The sequence below is a fragment of the Megascapheus bottae genome, chromosome 3, assembly GCF_031878675.1.
Source record: "Megascapheus bottae isolate mThoBot1 chromosome 3, mThoBot2.hap1, whole genome shotgun sequence".
Taxonomy (NCBI): domain Eukaryota; kingdom Metazoa; phylum Chordata; class Mammalia; order Rodentia; family Geomyidae; genus Megascapheus; species Megascapheus bottae.
The window spans coordinates 70343132-70362815 of NC_143511.1; the positions used below are offsets into that span (position 1 = coordinate 70343132).

Genomic DNA, 19684 nt, shown 5'->3' on the forward strand with positions numbered 1-19684 from the left:
AGAGATAGGCCTACATGGAGTTTCACTAAACATACAGGACAAAAGGTAAGTGATAGCATGTCTGTCTCTCCCTACATGCTCTGAGTCATGAATATGGATAGAAAGAAGGAATAGGAATACCTTCTATTAGCTTTAAGCCTGCCACAGAAGCTTATGTATCATCTCACATAACTGCTATCATTCAATTTGGTGAAGAGATCAAAAAGCCTTACTGGAGCTCTAGAAGATGTAAGGGATTTATATCTGCCTATAGGACATTTTTAATACTTGGGGAAAATATAAAACCCAATACTGTGTTTATTAGTCTGGTCTGAATTACTCATTTTCTTTCTAGCAAGATAGTCAAAATGTTTCTGCAAGCTCTTTAAATTTTAATTTTCTGCACTCTGTATTGCACTTCAGTGTGTACACAGCCACCATACATGTTATGATAGAATAAATTATTTAGGTAACAGGAATATATACTTGGGAAACAGGTAGAAAGATCACCAGTTCTTGCCAGCCTATGCAATTTAGCAAGACCTTTATTAAAATTAAAATAAAGCTGGGCATTGGTGGCTGATGCCTGTAATCCTAGCTACTCAGGAGGCAAAATAGTTAAGGAGAATAGTTCAAAATGAGCCCAGGAAGGAAAGCCCATGAGATTCTTATCTCCAACTGAGCTCCAAAAACCCAGATGTGGCCTAAAGGCGTAGAACACTAGCCTTGAACACAAAAGCTTAGGGACAGCACTCAGGCCCTGAGTTCAGAAGTCCAAGGAACAGCACAAACAGTAAAATTAAATAAAAATAAAAGGGAAACAGAAAGGGGATAAATCCAGTGTATGAGGCCCTGAATTCAATCAGAAATACACAAAAAGAAGTTATAAGCCACGTGTAGTTCACAACTGTACTAGCATACACTAAAAATAAAAACATACCTCTAGGTGATGAATCAAATCACGAGAAGTTTTCAGTGGCCCCTCCCCTCTAAAATAAAATAAGTTATTAAGAAGGTTAAAAAAAAAGGTTGTACCTGAAAACTCAGTTTAACTAGAGCATTTTGTGCTTTCACAGAGCCCAAATTATGATGAATAATACGAATAGGATTAATATTGTGATTTTCTTTGGGGGGGGGGTGTTATGGGACTTGAACTCAGTCTAGACACTGTCCCTGAGCTCTTCACCTCAAGCCTACCACCCTTTCCCTGGGCCTATGCATTGTCCCTGAGCTCTTCAGTTCAAGGCTGCTGCCCTACCCTGAGCCAGGCCCCACTTCCCATTTTCTGGAGGTTAATTGGAGATAAGAGTCTCAGGCCAGGGCTGGGAGTTTGGCCTAGTGGTTAAAGTGCTTGCCCAGCATTCATGAAAACCCGGGTTCAATTCCTCGGTACCACATACGTAGAAAATAGCCAGAAATGGTGCTGAGGCTCAAGTGGTAGAGCTCTAGCCTTGAGAAAGTCCAAGGACAGTGCTCAGGCCCTGAGCTCAAGCCCAGGACTGGCAAAAAAAAAAAAAAGAGTCTCAGGCCCTTTTGTGCCAGGGCTGGCTTTGAACCTTGATCCTCAGATCTCAGCCTCCTGAGCCACCACACCTGGCTAATATTGTGATATTCTTATATCTAATATATCTTTAATATCTAACTATTACTTCCAAGTTTAAAGCTTAAGCCAGTCACTAATGGCTCATGACTATAATCTTAGTTTACTCAGAGCATGAGACTTAGAGGCTCAATGTTTGAAGCCAGTCTGAGCAGAAAAATCTAAGTAACTCTTCATTTAACCAGCAAAATGCAGACTGGACATGTGGCTCAGTTGATAAATTATTAGCCATGAACAAATGGAGTGAGAGTTTGAGGCCCTGAGTTCATGCCCTGGTACTATAACCCCAAAACAATGTTTGTATTCATTTATATTGTAAAAAAAAACAAAAACATTTAAACTGACAAGTTATATTTAAGTTATATTTGTCCTGACCAGTTATAGTTAAGCTCTATTTGTCCTAAATTGTTTTCATCTTATTTTATGAATTAAATATATGAAATATATTTAGATCAGATAACATGATTCAACCCGAGGGCCTTTGTTACATAATGGAAACAGATCAGATGAAAAGTCAGGACATTCTCACCTTAAATTCTAATTTCAACTCTAACAGGAACTAAGCAGTTGAGCTTTGATAAGACATATTACTTAAGTTTCAATTCTAACATAATAATAATAGTTTTGCTACCAGTCAAATTAGGATATTGGGAGATATAGATTAGAAACTACAAGATGAATTGAGAACTCATAAAAAATAAAAAGTAAAGTAAATTACAACAAAGAAAATAAGAGAAATCATTAATAAGAGCAATAGAGCGGGCCTAAGTCAGAAGATGTGTACTCTAATAGCAGCCAGGTCTGCTCCTTAATAGCTGTGAGACATGAAGGAATCATTCCTGTTCTCTGATAAACTATCAAGAGGATCAAATTATCTCAGGAAACAAAAACCATAGCAAAGACAGTAAAGCACTGATAGATAGGTCTGAGGTTTGGTTTTTGGGTTGGTTGTGTGTGTGTGTGTGTGTACATGGTTTCCAGGAATTGAACCCAGGACTCCCTGCACCAAGCACTCTACCATTAGGCCATGCTCCTTTTACAGTTTGAAACTTTTTCAACTTCAAGGCACTAGAAGATCTTAAACATTAATAAGTGTTTAAAACCACATAAATGATTACAATGACCTTAAGCAATTGACTGAAAAGGGTTATAAAATTATCAGAGACATTGTAAAACAATGTTGCAAAGGCTCACAATTGGTCATAGATCTCATGAGCCTCTTAAGTTAAAGTACAGGTCTTAAAAGGAAATGTAAATGACTGTGGGGGAAGACAGATAAAAACAGTGTGGACCAGAAAAAAGCAACTCCAGACTTGACCACAGAAAGGTGTTACATAATAAGGAGACATACAAATGAAACAAGGCATTTATGTGTTACAGAAAATCCATTTTCCTTTCCTAAATCTCATTTATTCCTATCCAATAACCATCTTCTAGCTCCACAGAGACTTAGCAATCCCAAGTCCTCCATGGGGCAGCCCTTTAAGGCTTTCCAGTCTCGATGGGATTTCACTTTCTTCTTTTTTTTTTGCCAGTCCTGGGCTTGAGCTCAGGGCTGAGCACTGTCCTTGGACTTTCTCAAGGCTAGAGCTCTACCACTTGAGCCTCAGCACCACTTCCGGCTTTTTTCTATGTATGTGGTACCGAGGAATCGAACCTGGGTCTTCATGCATGCTAGGCAACCACTTTAACCACTAGGCCATACTCCCGGCCCCTTCACTTTCTTCTTTATCAAAGTCCAGTATTATGAATTTGAAGCAAAATTTGCAACTGGTACCATTTTAAATATTCTAAAATAAGAACTAATGAAAGAAGTAGTTATGCTGGGCATGGTGGCATATATCTATAAGCCTAGCAATGGGTAGATTAACTGTAGTAAACAGATGATGATGATGATGATGGTGGTGGTGGTGGTGGTGGTGGTGATGGTGATGGTGATGGTGGAAGTGGTGATAATTAGTGGTAGTAGTAATAGTAGTAGTAGTAGTAGTATTGTGCCAATCATGGAGCTTGAATTCTGGAATTGAGCCTAGTTCAAAGCCAGCCCCGGCAGGAAAATATTTAACACTTTTATCTCAAATAATCACCAAGGCTGGGAATGTAGCTTTGTGGTAGGGTGCTTGTCTGGCATGCATGACGCCCTGGGTTTAATTCCTCAGTACCACGTAAACAGATAAAGCTGGAATTGGCACTGTAGCTCAAGTGAGAGAGTGCTAGCCTTGAGCAAAAGAAGCTCAGAGACAGTGCCCAGGCCTTGAGTTCAAGCCCCAGGACTGGCATAATAATAACAATAACAACCAAAAAAAGCCATAAGTGGAGCTATGGTACAAGTGGTAGAGCACAAGCTTTAAGCAGAGAAGTTCAGAGACAGTGCCCAGCCCTGCGTTAAGCCCCATGTGCAGCAAAAGAAAAAAAAAAAAAAAACAGTATGAGAGGGAAGATATCTGATGTCTAATAAAGACTGAAGAATGTGACTGACTTCAATGAGGTGTTTAATCAAATGTCATGGACAGGACAGAATATTAAAGTGAGGGAAATTAGTCTTCTTGTTATATTAGATGAAAGAAATTGCTTTAACTACTACTGTTTTTGACATGTATTAACTACTGACCTTAATCAATAGTTTAATTGATGATTTAACACAGCACCTTCTCTTTATACTGAATATTGTTATAGTAAATAAAAAGGACCAAAATGTAAGCACATTACCGTGTAAATAAATATAGAGAATAGGCCATCCTGGACATGTTCCGTCCACACTGAACTATCTCATTCTCTTGATCTTCCCACTTCTCAATTTCACAGTCTGCATCGGAGCTGAGCAAACCCAGCTTAAGTCCAAGCTTTGCTATCTTGGCTTGCTCCTACAAATATATATTTTAATTAAAACAACATTGTCATCTCTTATATAAAAGAAAAATGAGATGCGACAGTCACCAAAGAAAAGGTCTTACCTCAGAGTCAGGCTTGTCCGGTTTCAATGATTTTGGGTTTACATTATTCTTCTGTGACAACTAAAAAAGAATACAACAATTTAATTGTAAGGAATACAACAGTAATGTAAGTACTGAATCAAGTACTCAGTCCTTTTTGCTTTAGTCATTGCTCAGATGAGGTCTTGTGCTTTTGGCCCAAATTAGTCTCTTACCCACCACCTTCTTATCTCTACCTCCCATATAGCTAGGATTATAGGTAAGTCACTGTCCCTAACCCAGGAGTTTTATTTGGTGTCTCTTTATGGTCAATTCACCATCTGTTCTTTGTCACTGCTAAAAGTCAACAATTCTCTTTCCTCTGTTTTCATTTTCTTTTTATAGGACTTTTTACTTGCACTGTTCAATATAGTAGCTATTAATCACAAGTGAACACTTGAAACACTGCTGGTCTTAAAATGTATTTCTGTAAAATAGATAAATTTGTACCTATACTTAAAGCATAGAAGTTGTTTTCCCCAAAAATCCCATACACACACAAAATTACTTTGTAGTTTTATAGCTCCTTTCTCAATAGCTATATTAAAATTTCTAATTTTTGTATGTCAGTATTGTCATTTTCTCTTCAAAATGCACTAATTAATAATTGCCTTTTTGAAAATATGGACATTGGATTTATCACATGAGTTTTGGCTAGACATTTACCCATTCCTGCTATCATTTCTTTGTCTTCAGATGTAGTTTTTCCTCCTCCTCCCCTCTTCCTCACACCTCCTCTTCCTTTCCCCCACCAATATTATTACCTTTTTTTTTCCTTTAAGCTAGGCTAGAGTTTGAACCCAGAGCCTTATACTAGCCTGCTTGTATGTTCCTTCCTAAAAGGAATCCTAGGACCAATGTCAAATTAACTTTTTTTTTTTTTTTGGTCAGTCTTGGGGTTTGAACTCTGGACCTGGGCACTGTCCCTGAGCTCTTCAGCTCAAGGCTACTGCCCTACCTCTGGGCCTGGGTGTTGTCACTGAGTTCTGCAACTCAAGGCTACTTCCCTATCCCTGGAGCCACAGTGTCACTTCCAGCTTTCTAATAGTTAATTGGAGATAAGCATCTCAGGGTCTTTAGTGCTTAGACTGCCTTTGAACCACAATCCTCAGATCTCAGCCTCCTGAGTAGCTAGTATTACAGGTGTGAGCCATTGCAGCTGGCTTGTCTTTCCCCCATGTATATGGCATGAGTTCATCTAGATAGGAAGCATATACAATTCTTTATCTAAAGAAAATGATTTCAACATGATCTTGCAAAGCAGACCCAAGATATGAGGAATAAAACCATATTTAGCATCAGACTATGACTTAATTATCATTTCTGTTACTGATTCTCTCAAACCTCCATTCCCAACAAATTATCATGATACGAGCCACATGTAGCTTGTTTCCCAGAGTAACAGCTCTGAACTATATACATTTAAAAGCCTACTTTTTTTTTTCTAAAGTAGGAGCAGAATGGTACCAGTAAGCAATAAGAGCATTATTTAAATTCTCAATAAAACATTCTGAAATGTATGAATTCTACTTACCATTGGCTTTGGTAATGAAAGGTAACCATACTTCTCTCCTACAAATAACATACATAACAACACTTTTTAATTAATATGTTTCTTTTATTCACATCTACCTGGTAAATTATTACACAGTTATGTTAATACATTAGTTCTACTAGTTTCATTTATTACATGCATGTGATTGAAAAATAAAATCCTATCTTCATTGGCAAACATGAAAACTGTGCAGGACACGTGTGATGGTAACCTCTGCCACTGTAAAACCAAAGTGTTTCAACAGTGACTTCCCCTACAGCCAGCTTCATTCAGTGTTCCTTTCAGCAGCCTGCCTCTATTGAAACTAGTCTTCTTTTATCACTACCAATATTGGAGCATCTTTCTTTTCTCCAAGTATCAAATCATTTACAACTAACCTCATTAGGGAAGAGTGTAGATAGTAAGATGAAACAAAACAATTAACAGTGATTAAATAAAAATATTATCAAAACAAATATTACTTTTATTCTGCCAGTCCTGGGCCTTGAACACAGGGCCCAAGCACAGTCCTTGGGCTTTCTCAAGGACACACTTGAGCCACAGCACCACTTCTGGCTTTTCTCCATGTATGTGATACCAAAGAATCAAACCCCGGACTTAGTGCACGTTATGTAAGCACTCTACCACTAGGCTAAACTCCCGGCCCCTTATTTCTTCTTAATTTTTTCTTATTTCTACTAGAAAAGTTTACATTATATACCTGTCTATACTCCACTTTTGTTAGACATCACTAATCTATAAGCCAAATTATTGCTAAGTATCAGCATTTAGAAATAGTTAATGATTTAAAGCATTTCTTTATAGTATCAGAAGTGTTAGGAATTTAATACTTTTTTTTTTGTGCCAGTTCTGGGGCTTGAATGCAGGGCCTGAGTGCTGTCCTTAGGCTTTCTCAAGGCTCTACCACCTGAGCCACAGCACCATTTCTGGCTTTTTTTCTATGTATGTGGTACTGAGCAATTGAACCTGGGTCTTCATGCATGTTAGGCAAGCACTATACCACTAGGCCAACTTCCCAGCCAATACATGGTTTTTTGATCTCAGAATTATAAGACTTTGAAAAACAAGTTAAAGGCATTTTCGTTCCCTGTCTCCAGACTTCTGATACAAAAAGAGCATGACTTAGTTACAAAATGATTAACAGAAAATAAATCTTTGGCTTTTGTTGTTGTTTGTCAGTCGTAGGACTTGAACTCTGGTCCTGGATGCTGTCCCTGAGTTCCTCAGCTAAAGGCTACTCCCCTACCCCTTCAGCCACAGTGCCACCTCTGGTTTTCTAGTGGTTAATTGGAGATAAGAGTCTCACGGACTTTAGTACTTTCGTGCTTGGGCTGGCTTTGAACCGTGATTCTCAGACCTCAGCCTTCTAAGTAGCTAGGATTATAAGTGTGTGCCACCAGGTCCTGCTTCTTTGGGTTATTTGAATGGCAAAATTTACCAATGATCTAATTCAAAGTCTGAAGCTGTCCATAATATCTGTAAAATGAGGTCTTCATATGCTCAGAGAGAGGCATGAGCACTACTTAAACACAAGCAAGGAACCATGTATTATCTAACCTGGGAATCCTACATGGAGCCAGTGACCCTGAAATGCTCACATCTACTCTACAAAAAGGGTGGCAGAGACACATCTCTAAGATACAGAAAAGTTAAGGAAACTATAATGTGGAGAGAAATAAGAGCTTTTATATACTCTAGTTTGCCACTGCTACTATCCACCTAGATGTATTTGTCACTTTGTAGTTATTATGGTTCTTTTTGAGGCATTTGTTAACAAGCTGGGTACCAGTAGCTCATGCCTGTGGTCTGAACTACTCAGGAGGCTGAGATCCAAGGTTTCAAAACCAGCCTGGGCAAGAAAAAGTCCATGAGACTCGTTATCTCCAATTAACCACCAGAGACCAGGAAATAGAGCTATGGCTCAAAGTGGTAGAATGCCAGCCTTGAACAAAAAGAGCTCAGGGATAGCACCAAGACACTGAGTTCAATCTCTGCAACTAACAAAACAAAACAACAACAAAAAGAGAATAAACCACAGAGCTATATAAATGAAAAGCAAATACAGGATTCTCCTGCTTCAATTCTGGCATGTCTGCTGTGGGTAGCATAATATTTTGCTGAGGACTGGAAGGCCATTTGTGAGTTCAGTGTATGAAAAATATCAGGATCAATCATCAATTCTGTCATGGATCAAGATAAGGAATGTTATCACTTACACCATATGCTACTTTCTCTGTTCCAACCAAATTCTCGTGATTTAATGAGGGAAACACACAGGATAGAGGTTCAAGGATTTTCAAGATAACACAATGATTTTTTTAAAAAAAAGTATTAAAACTGGGGCTGGGAGTTTGGCCCAGTGATAGAGTGCTTGCCTAGTATGCACGAAGACCCGGGTTCAATTCCTCGGTACCACATACATAGAAAAAAGCCAAAAATGGTGCTGAGGCTCAAATAGTAGACTCTAGCCTTGAGAAAGTACAAGGACAGTGCTCAGGCTCTGAGCTCAAACCCAGGACTGACAAAAAAAAAAAGTATAAAAAATAAAATAACATTGTACTACATTGTAAGTACTTTGACAAGTTATCTTGTGTACACAAAGAAAATACTCAAAGGCCAGATGATATGCACAAGCCTCCAATATTAATAGACTTTTTTTTTTTTGCCAGTCCTGGGCTTGAGTTCAGGGCCTGAGCACTGTCCTTGGACTTTCTCAAGGCTAGAGCTCTACCACTTGAGCCTCAGCACCACTTCTGGCTTTTTTCTATGTATGTGGTACCGAGGAATCAAACCCGGTTCTTTGTGAATGCTAGGCAAGCACTCAACCACTAGGCTAAACTCCCGGCCCTTAATAGACTTTTTTACCCTGTTATCTCTTCTATAATTTAGCCAGCCCCAACCTCAGCTAATGAGCCACAAACTAAAACGAGAATAGTTTCTTGGTTCTCAGTCACTTGTTCTTGCTCCAAACTTTCTAAACTGCCTAGATTAGGATCTCCTTGTCATTTCTAGAATGGCCTGGGAGGGAGGCAGAGAAGACTCAGAGCTAGCTATAATTGTGAGCATTTTTTTCACAGAATTAGTTCATTCTCCTTAGACTGATTTAGGGACGGGTTGGAGTTTAACGGCTTGAGTAAATTTTAGTTGATAGAATTTCATCTTTGGCATCATTCAGATTCAATAAGATACCATCCCAGCTCTGTTACTCACTCACTGTAGGACACTAGCTTATTAAATTCTTTTTTTTTTTTTTTTGCCAGTCCTGGGGCTTGAACTCAGGGTCTGAGCACTGCCTTGGACATTCTCAAGGCTACCACTTGAGCCACCGCACCACTTCTGGCTCTTTCTTTCTTTCTTTCTTTCTTTCTTCCTTCCTTCCTTCCTTCCTTCCTTCCTTTCGTTCTTTCTTTCTTTCCTTCTTTCTTTCTTTCCTTCCTTCTTTCTTTCTTTCTTTTTTGCCAGTCTTGGGCTTAGGCTCAAGGCCTGAGCGTTGTCCTTGGGTTTTTGCAAGTTAGAGCTCTAACACTTGAGCCACAGCACCACTTCTGTCTCTTTTTCTAAGTATGTGGTACAGAGGAACTGAACCCAGGTCTTTGTGCATGCTAGGTAAGTATTCTACCACTAAGCCAAACTCCTGGCCCACTTCTGGCTTTTTCTGTGTAGGTGGTACTGAGGAACCGAACCCTGGTCTTCATGCATTCTTGACAAGCACTCTACCACTAGGCCAAACTCCCAGCCTTAGCTTATTTAATTCTTTAAACAAACTGGGCACCAGTGGCTCACACCTGTAATTGTAGCTACTCAGGTGGCTGAGAACTGAGGATCGCAGTTCAAAGCCAGCCAAGTCTGTGAGACTTTTATCTCCAATGAAATATGGAAATACTACCTGTCAGGCAGGGTTACTAAGAGCCTTAAATGTGATAACATGCACATCTAGTATTTATCAAAGTAAACACAGGAAACTCCACTGGCATCCACTGTTATTTGTATCGTTGTAGACTTTGCTGACAGATCACATTGATAATTTTACCCACATAGATACTAGTGGTCTGAGGTTTATATTTTTTGCTGACTCTACCTTGCCAATTTTGCAAAAAGGCTAACCTTGGTAGGAAAAAAAATGAATCTAAAAAGAAAAAAAAAGGAATAAATGTTGCAGTAGATGTGTAGTAAAAGAAATTTTTAGAGAAGGGCAAAGCTTCATGTGCATAGAGATCAAATGTACTCTCTTCTACAGGGCACAGGGTGAGAGATCTATGATGGCTATACCTAAAGCCTCAACCCTGGGGAAAGGAGACAGAGAGCTGGGTATCAGAAAGTGGACAGGACTGGGATTAAGGGAGAAACTGGACACCTTTTCATAATCTGTCTTTACTGCAATGTACTGGCAGTCACAATGAGAAAAGAAGTTAACACTTGTTCAGAACATATTATAAATGAACTTTTTAATCTTCAACCCACTGCTTGAAGTACTTACTTATATCTCAGTTATCTCATTTCTACATACAAAAATTTGAAGCACAGAGTGATAATTTAGTGAGTGGCAGAGACAGTATGGAAATCCAGGTGGTCTTACTTCAGAAGCTGGTTTTCAACTTCTAGCTAGTTCTGTTCTTCCGACTGAGACTATCACTCAGATTCAAAAGAGGAAGCAATTCCTCGGGGAGAAATGTAAATTGAGTTTATTTGTTTTGTTGTTTTTCTTTTTGCTGGTCCTGGGGCTTGAATTCAGGGCCTGGGCACTGTCCCTGGGTTTTCTCAAGGCTAGAGCTCCACCACTGGAGCCACAGAACTACTTCCTGCTTTTTTCTATGCATGTGGTACAGAGGAATTGAAGAACCCAGGGCTTCATGCATGTAGGCGAGTACTTTACCACTAGGCCAAATTCCTGGTCTCTGTTTTGTTTTGTTTATGTATTTACTTATTTTGGATTGTTTGTCAGTTCTGGGGCTTGAACTTGGGGCTTGGGCTCTGTCCCTAAGCCTCTCTGTGCTCAAGGCTAGAGCTCTACCACTTGAGCCACAACACCACTTACGTTTGTTTTTTGGTAGAAAGAAATTAGAATTTATAAAAAGACAATTCCTCAAGTTATCAACTTCTATTTGCTATTTTAAATGGTGCTCAGAACTTGACTCAGGACTAACAAACTGAGGGGGAAAAAGAAAACTCTCCTAAATCTTTTGTTCATAGAAATCAAAAGACTAAAATGGTGGCAAAAAAGACCTGGCTTAGAAACAGTGAAGATCAGACACAATGAGAAAACTACCTTAGGCACTTGGTTGCAGGACTAGAACAGAGGAACTCAGAACCATTTCCTGCTCAGATATTGATAAACTCACTGACACAAGAGGAATACAAGTGATCAGAACTCAAACACGTACCATTTTTAATGAGCAAAACCAGAAACTTATCCAGGATTGGAAGTGATATGACAGAAACTTCCGAAGAAAATTTCCTCTGGCTTTTACAGAGATGCTAGGAAGATGGGGGGGGGGTACCTTCATGCTCAGCACTCCAAAATACCCCCACTTCAGGTAGTATTCACAAAGAAGTAAACACAGCCTTAGAGACCACCTAGCTTGAGGCTTTCATGACTGAGCCATAGACACTGAGGCATAGGACAAGAAGCCTGGCCCAACATGAGTAAGAGAAACAGCTGGACCGTGGCAGGTGCTTTGACTTCTCAAGTCACTTCTTTTTATTTTCTAACAGTCCCTTCAGCAACGTGACCATTCTTCCTTAAATGTGGATCATACCTTAGCTTTTAAAATATGAAACCTGCCCCATATAAAAATCCATATGGGGCCGGGAGTTTGGCCTAGTAGTAGAGTGCTTGCTTAGTATGCATGAAGCCCTAGGCTTCATTCCTTGGTTACCACATACCCACAAAAAGCAAGAAGTGATGCTGTGGTTCAAGTGGTAGAGCATTAGCCTTGAGAAAGCCCGAGGCCAGTGCCTAGGCCCTGAGTTCAAGCCCCAGGACTGGAAAAAAAAAATACATGTAAATACCAGCTGAAAGTATTAAAACGATATACTGATATTTAGAGTAGCTATCACATAGTTGTTGTTTGCTTGTTTGTTTTTGTACCAGCCCTGGGGTGAGAACTCAGGGCCTGGGCACTATCCCAGAGCTTCTTTTGCTCAAGGCTAATGCTCTGTCACTTGAGCCACAGTGCCCCTTCTGGCTTTTGCTAAATAGTACATTGAAGATAATAGTCTCACAGACTTTTCTGCCCCAAGCTGGCTTCAAACCACAATCCTCAGATTTCAGCCTCCTGAGTAGTAGGAAAACAGGCATGAGCCACAAGCATGTGGCTCACATAGTTCTTAAATGTAAAGATTTTGCATAGTAAACATGTGTTATACTTTACAGATTATGTTATAGCTAAAGTCTAGTATTCCCTAAGTTTTCAGCAAATTAACATTTATCTTAAATGGGTATTAAAAATGAAATATTTAAAAATTCATATTCAGTAAAATAATAAGTATATAACTTGATGGTATGACTTTAAATGCCACTTTATTTTTTGTCATGCTTTGATACAAACAGAAAAAAGTATTAAATATATAAACATAAATAACAGGACACATAACATAATGGGAAATAAACAAAACTCCTTTATATTAAGATAAAAGGTAAAAATGGTGCATTTGGGGGCCAGGAGTTTAGCCTAGTAGTACAGCACTTGCCTAGCATGCACAAAGACCAGGGTTCAATTCCTCGGTACCACATACATAGAAAAAAAGCCAGAAATGGTGCTGTGGCTCAAGTGGTACAGCTCTAACCTTGAGAAAGCCCAAGAGCCCAAGGACAGTACCCAAGTCCTGAGTTCAAGGCCCACGACTGGCAAAAAAAAAAATGGTGCATTTGTCTATGCTCTGTGGTACTATTCTGCACTTTGTATTGTAGGATTACCAATGAACTTACCACCACAGGCAACAGTCCAAGTTTATGTAGTCATCGAGGAAAGAGATTCCATCCGAGTAGATGGAAAGCAATTCAAAAATCAAACAACTACACTCATTTCATTATGAATTTAGAACAAGCAAATAGAGAATTTCCATATTGTAAGAAATCTTTTCAATTCAGCAGAATTTTTTTTAATTCAGAAGAAAAAAGTGATTTAGTTTCAACCAAAAAAACTAAAATACGAATTCAGAGAAATTTACTATAGTGTCATACAACAAATCTCATATAGATGCTAAAATACTATATTTTCTTATTTTTCTACAGAAGATACTTTATTCTAAAAATAACTCAAGTAGGCTATAGAACAAGGTAATTCATTTCATATCTGAGGCTTAACACTAACAATCGAATAATTATATATACTATATAAGTAAGTGGCTCATGTCTGTAATCCTAGCTACTTAGAAGGCAGAAATCTGAGGATCAAGGTTCAAAGCCAGCCTGTGCACAAAAGGACCTGAGACTCTTATCTCCAATTAACTGCTAGAAAATGGGAAGTGGGGCTTGGCTCAAGGGTAGGGTAGTAGCCTTGAGCTGAAGAGCTCAGGGACAGGGCCAAGGCCTAGTTCAAGCCCCAGGACCCATTAAAAATAAATAAGTAAATAAAAAGTATGGGTAGACAGTTTCTTACCTCGTCTTCCTTCAAACACATCCTTGATCTCTCTCAGCAGTGTTGACATGTCATTAATTTGAGATTCCCAGGCTTCACAAAATACATCTAGGTTTTCCTTAGCAATTTTGCTAGATGGATGCAATGTCAATGTTTCAGCAGCAGAAATTATCTAAAACACAACACATATGGGTATGAATTTTAGTATCTCTGCCCTCAGAATCCCACTGAAGACAAAACTTAAGTCTGCAGTGTTGCATTCAACTCAAAAAATAACAATCATGAAGTAATTTCTACAGTGAAGTTCCATGTTGGGACTGAGGGATGCACTTTAGAACTTAAGCTCTAAAAAAGAAAGGACAACCTGTTCTTCATTTTTTTCCCATAAATTATAATATTTGATAGAGCCAGTATTAAACAGGACATCAATTTTAAAGGCTTTTGAGAATATATATATATATGTATATATATATATATGTATATATATATTTGTCAGTTGTGGGGCTTGAACTCTGGGCCCAGGCCCTGCCCCTGAGCTCTTCAACTCAAGGCTACCACCCTACCCTGGGCCTGCTGATTTTCTAGTGGCTATTTGGAAATGAGTCTCTGAGACTTTAGTGCCTAGGCTAGCTTTGAACTGTGATCCTCAGATCGCACCCTCCTGGGTAGCTTTTTTTTTTTTTTTGGTCTTGGGGCTTGAACTCTGGGCCTGGGTGCTGTCCCTGAGCTCTTCAGCTCAAGGCTACCACCCTATCCCTGGAGCCACAGCGCCACTTCCAGTTTTCTGGTGGTTAACTGGAGATAAGAGTCTCATGGACTGGCTTTGAACTGAGATCCTCCGATCTCAGCCTCCTGACTAGCCAGGATTATAGGAGTGAGCCACCTCACTCGGCTTAGGAAGCAGAATTTTATTTCTGTATATTTTCATATAATCACATAAAATCACATAATCACCCTGTACAGGAGCAATTCTAGTATCTACAGATCTGTATACTGTTTGTTTTAATTAACATTTTAGAACATTTTCAATACCTATAAGTCTAGTTGCCTAATTTAAAGAAATGTTACAATATTATTTTATTTTAAAAATATTCTTCTGTCCTTAGGAATTATTAGGTTAGCAATATGTGAATATTTTATGGCTTATTATATATTGATATCTTACTTTCAAACACACTATAATTTTCATTTTAAAGAGCTTTGTTTCAAACAGATACAAATGTAAGATGTTCTAGATGGATCAATCCCTAGTCTGGGAGAAAGCCAGATAATGCCAGGGAATGTCAGTCATGTGCCAGCATATTACTAACAAAAATACTATTATTTTCTCTTCTCAGTAGATTTGGTTTCCAGTTATGTAGAACCCTTTATAACTTCTTCCTTTGTTACTTGTGATGACTATCAAATAAGAAATAATACAGAGGGCCGGGAGTTTGGCCTAGTGGTTAAAGTGCTTGCCTAGCATGCATGAAGACACGGGTTCGATTCCTCGGTACCACATACATAGAAAAAAGCCGGATGTGGTGCTGAGGCTCAAGTGGTAGAGCTCTAGCCTTGAGAAAACCCAAGGACAGTGCTCAGGCCCTGAGCTCAAGCCCAGGACTGGCAAAAAAAAAAAAAAAAAGAAATAATACAGAGGAATAAATCCGCTATTGTCATACCTGTTGGCCAGTCACTTGAAATGTCTCTTCTGCATGTATACATGTTATTACAAGAGGTTCTGTCCCAGATACATGTCTTAACAACCGACAGGTCTGCAAAAGAGCACCTTTAGAGTTTGCACTCCCATCTTCAGAGGATATAGTATCACTTTGTAATTTAAAATAAAATTACTTTCTACAAATAAAATGCAGTAAAATAAAATTGTATACTACATGATTATTATATTATATTGGTCACAAAAGATTCGTATGACAAAATCAGAAAGAAAAGTATAGTATATTGCTTTATTTCCTATTTGATCACATGTGGCTATAGAAAGTTAACACCAGAAGGAATTTTGGGGGGGAGGGGAGGTCCTGAGGCTTAAATTATAGGCCTAAGCTTCTTTTGCTCAAGGCAAGCACTCTACCACTTGAACCACAATGCCCCTTCTGGCTTTTTTGAGTAGTTTATTTGAGGAAAGAGCTTCACGGAGTTTCCTGCCTGGACTGGCTTCAAACTGCGATCCTCAGATCTCAATATCCTGAGTAGCTAGGATTACAGGCCTGAGCCACCAGCACTAGGCCAGGAGGATTAGTAGTGTACATGAAGTCTGTATGAAGAAATCTGGCTCAGAAAAGCTACCAGTATCTGACAGCTAAACTCTGAGTTATAGTAACTTATACAACATTTTTATCAAAAAGTAATACTTATTATGATTAGTTAAACACACTTCTATTCTTAGAGTTAACAGTGGGCTAGAAATATTGGGATAAATAGAAAACCTATTGAAAACCTTGAGGCGGAATATAGAAACATTTAAAAATCTTGTTTTACTGTTACAAGCGACTTTCTACTGGATTCCTAAAATTAGCAAGATTCCCTACAGTCATAATATTTGGCTTATACATGTAGCAATATAAAAGGTTTTTAACAGAAATATACCTACAGTCACTGAAAGGATGTTCTTCAAACTTTCTAAGCCGCTCTGTAACAAGTAAAGGACAAGAAGCTAGTCCTAATGATCTAAAGGCTGAGTATACATGTGTACATGTGTTGGCTAGGGGGTAACTCATACATGCACATGACTTGAGGTTAGTGCTCAAAATAAGAAGCTATCCAGCATTTTCATTAGGGAGCAAACTCAGAACATCAATAAGCCAAACTGAATTTATAATGAAAGTGACAGTTGAAGCTCTTTCCTTTCTTCCTTATCCACTCTCCTCCCTTCTCAGAAAACATTTTTTGACCTGGGAGACTGACCTGTGTCTTATGTAACACAAAAAGGTGAGGCCAAACTCTGTTGAAATTTGACCTCAGAGGAAAGGTCAAGGCGAGAGGAGAGGTGAGGCAAGAAGCTGCCTTTACTCCTTGTTCCTTTCTTATAGGGTCACCTTGTGCTCTCTGTGTGCCCTTTCTCCAATCCACAACCTCTCAAGAAATTTCTCAAACAGACTTCCAGGTCTTCATTCCTCTGTTAATCTGGATACAGCTATGTTATCATTAGCTTCAATTACTGCATGTTATTTTATGTTTTCCTACATTCTCTCTATGTAGTTGTGACCCATTCACTTATTAAACCTTCTTCAAATTATTCTAATTTGAGTACCTTTTCTGTCTGAACAGATTCTGGCAGAGACAAACTTATACAATATACCTCTATTGTTCTACTCAAATTCTAATCTTTCTATGAGGATAAAGATTAAGGAATGCATTGGTGGGTTTTAACATTGTTTTAGAGTTGTGTTTTGGAGCCCAGACTAGGTTAAAACATACACTGTCCCTTTAAGGTATCAAAGGAGAGAGAAAATGTTCAGATAACATTAATTAAAAACTGTAATTTTCCTACTTTATTGTAAACTGCAATTTATTTAGCAAGCAAACCTATTACTTACCTCAATGAGCTGTTCTTTCTGTTCAGAGAGTTTACTCGCATATTCAGCCAAAGCTTCTAAATTTCCTTCTACTCCAGTAAGTTTTAATGCTTTTAAGACCATGTGATCGGCATGGTATTTTAATATATCTACTGCCAGCTGTATTGCTGTACTGTGAAGCTGCAGATTTGGGAAGTTGGGAGGGTAAGGGGTAATAAAAGACAGAAAACAATAAGATTTTGTGACCAGGCACCTGAAAAGCTGTAGGAAGAGCTATAAAATGGAAAGCTCAAAGCAACCCCGCTTGATCAGCTATAACCTTCTCCCTGGTTAAAGCTGTGTGGCACTGTAAAGCACACCTGTCTTCCCAAGGTCAGGGTGATGTCTATTCCTCTCTGAATCCTCGGGAACCAGCAATACTGCAGTGTATAGATAACCTGGTCATCTCTTTCCCACATAGCTTCTCTCTTAGTTAAAAATGTTTCTGCTACTCTTAAATTGTGTGAAGACTGGAACAGTATGAAGAGTACAATATTCAGATCACTAAGAGGAAAGTCAAATAGACATATGCGATCATTAAGAAGTTTTTAGCTGACATAGGTGGCTCCTATCTATAATCCTAACTACGCAAGAGGCTGCGATCTGAAGGTCATGATTCAAAGTCAGCCTGGCAGAAAAATTTGTGCAACTCTTATCGCCAATTAACTACCAAAAAGCTGGAAGTGGAGATATGGCTCAACTAGATGAGCACTAGCCTTGCACAAAAATGTTAAGGGGCAGTATCACTATGAGATTTGGTCAACTGAGTGTTCACTAAGAAGATACTAAATATCTATACCATGGCACACACTGTACTAGAAGATAGATATATACAACAGGTTGGTTCTAAACTGTGGCCTCAGGGGATTGCAGTCTTTCTATAGTTACTCAGTAGAAACAACAGTTAAAAGGGTTTCTAGAGCTTTATTTCACATTAGGAGGAGTAGATTTAAGCATTCACTTCATTGGATATCTTTGGGGGTTATTAATTTCTAAATCTTTTGTTGTATTTATTTATCTTATGATGTAACAGTTATCCAGAAAAGGAATGCTTTCAGAACAAAAATATATTAAGAAAAAAATGTGACTTAAGCCTATTTAAATGAAGCAATTTATTTTTTTTCCTGACAGCAATCCAATGTCAACTCAAATTACAGGACTTTCTACAAAATTAACAAAAAGGTTGACTACATTCATGCAAATAAGTGGGAATTATGACAGACAGAAACAAATGCACTGAAATTCACTTTCCTTCAGAAACTAAATACCATATAAGAATTTTAAAAGATTTTGTTTAACCAGCAGGCCCTTAGAGAATATCTACCATCAGTCAACTCTTTATTGTATGCTGTGTTACAGGTCTACAGGGACTGAGTGAACTGCCAAGGTCATGCAACTCTTCAAATGATTCTGGGACAACTTGTTAACAATGAAGAGGGAAGCAGGGAACATGACTATTCCTGCTCTGCACAATGTCCTGACAGCAGCTTTACATACATCATCTCCCTTAATCCTTTCAAAAATTCTTCAAGGGTGATGTGGTTATACCCATGTAGGAGCCAAGAAAAATGAAGCTTGTGGAAGTCATTGGGTCAACAGGATTTCAACAAGTTTAGTAAAAAATTGAATAGGCTGAAGTAAAATGGGTAGGGTTGTCTTGAGAGCAGAGAAATCCATGTTTTATGTCTAACAGGATGTTTAAAACTTGAGGTTTAACTTGAGGTTGACAGAAGTGTCAGCTCCAAGTGAAGATGTGAAACAGATTACAAAGTATGTAATATATAAAAGAAATAGTCAGACCTTTCATTCTGTTGAGTCCTGACACATTTCACAAACATCAAAGAATCATTAGAGACATGAGAGAGAAGTTTTTGTAAGAATCTGTCTGAAGAACCGATGGGAACTTTTCAGGAACCGCCCCCTCCCAAGGTGGAGGGAGCAATATGACATGGCAGTGTTATTATTGGGGCCCAAAGATGCACGCAAACCTCTGACAAACACACTAACGCATCTGTGAGAAAGAAAGTCTTAGATAACTATTGAGCTCAAAGCCATTTTATAAGGGCACTAGTCACCAAGAACTTCTTCCCCTCCCCCACCCCAAATTTCTTTCTTCTTCCTGTGTTACAACCTGGCAAAAATAAGTAATAGCAGTTATATCATCCAAGAGGAGCTGGGTTATAAAGAAAGAGACAGTATCATCCCAAAACCTCTAGGTGGGGCTAAAGAGCAGAAAGCAGTCAAGTCCTACCCCTGAATGAGGTGAGACATACTGATGAATGTATTTGTAGTAAACATTCTGATTTCTGTAATAAGATTGTGTTTTATGACTGAAAGAGGAGATTGGTGCACATTTCCTCTAAAAGGGTAAAAACCCCAAATATTTTAGTTTTTTCAGACCACATGGGCTCTACTACGACGGCCTCACTGTTAACAGACAGTAA

The 19684-nt window shown here is 38.6% G+C and overlaps 1 protein-coding gene across 3 annotated transcripts in view; it reads right to left on the minus strand.

Annotated features, from left to right (window-relative positions):
* Ctnnal1 (catenin alpha like 1) overlaps nucleotides 1–19684 on the minus strand; it is a 54443-nt gene that overhangs the window by 3987 nt on the left and 30772 nt on the right. For 2 of the 3 annotated variants that reach the window (XM_090330396.1, XM_090330395.1), the window contains exons 9-15: nucleotides 17223–17381; nucleotides 15348–15440; nucleotides 13708–13858; nucleotides 6086–6123; nucleotides 4534–4593; nucleotides 4289–4443; nucleotides 920–968 (exon numbers count right to left, since the gene is read on the minus strand). In XM_090330396.1, coding sequence (XP_090186522.1) covers nucleotides 920–968; nucleotides 4289–4443; nucleotides 4534–4593; nucleotides 6086–6123; nucleotides 13708–13858; nucleotides 15348–15440; nucleotides 17223–17381 — 705 coding nt within the window. The remainder of the gene's footprint in view (nucleotides 1–919; nucleotides 969–4288; nucleotides 4444–4533; nucleotides 4594–6085; nucleotides 6124–13707; nucleotides 13859–15347; nucleotides 15441–17222; nucleotides 17382–19684) is intronic. The other variant, XM_090330397.1, reaches the window with a different exon arrangement.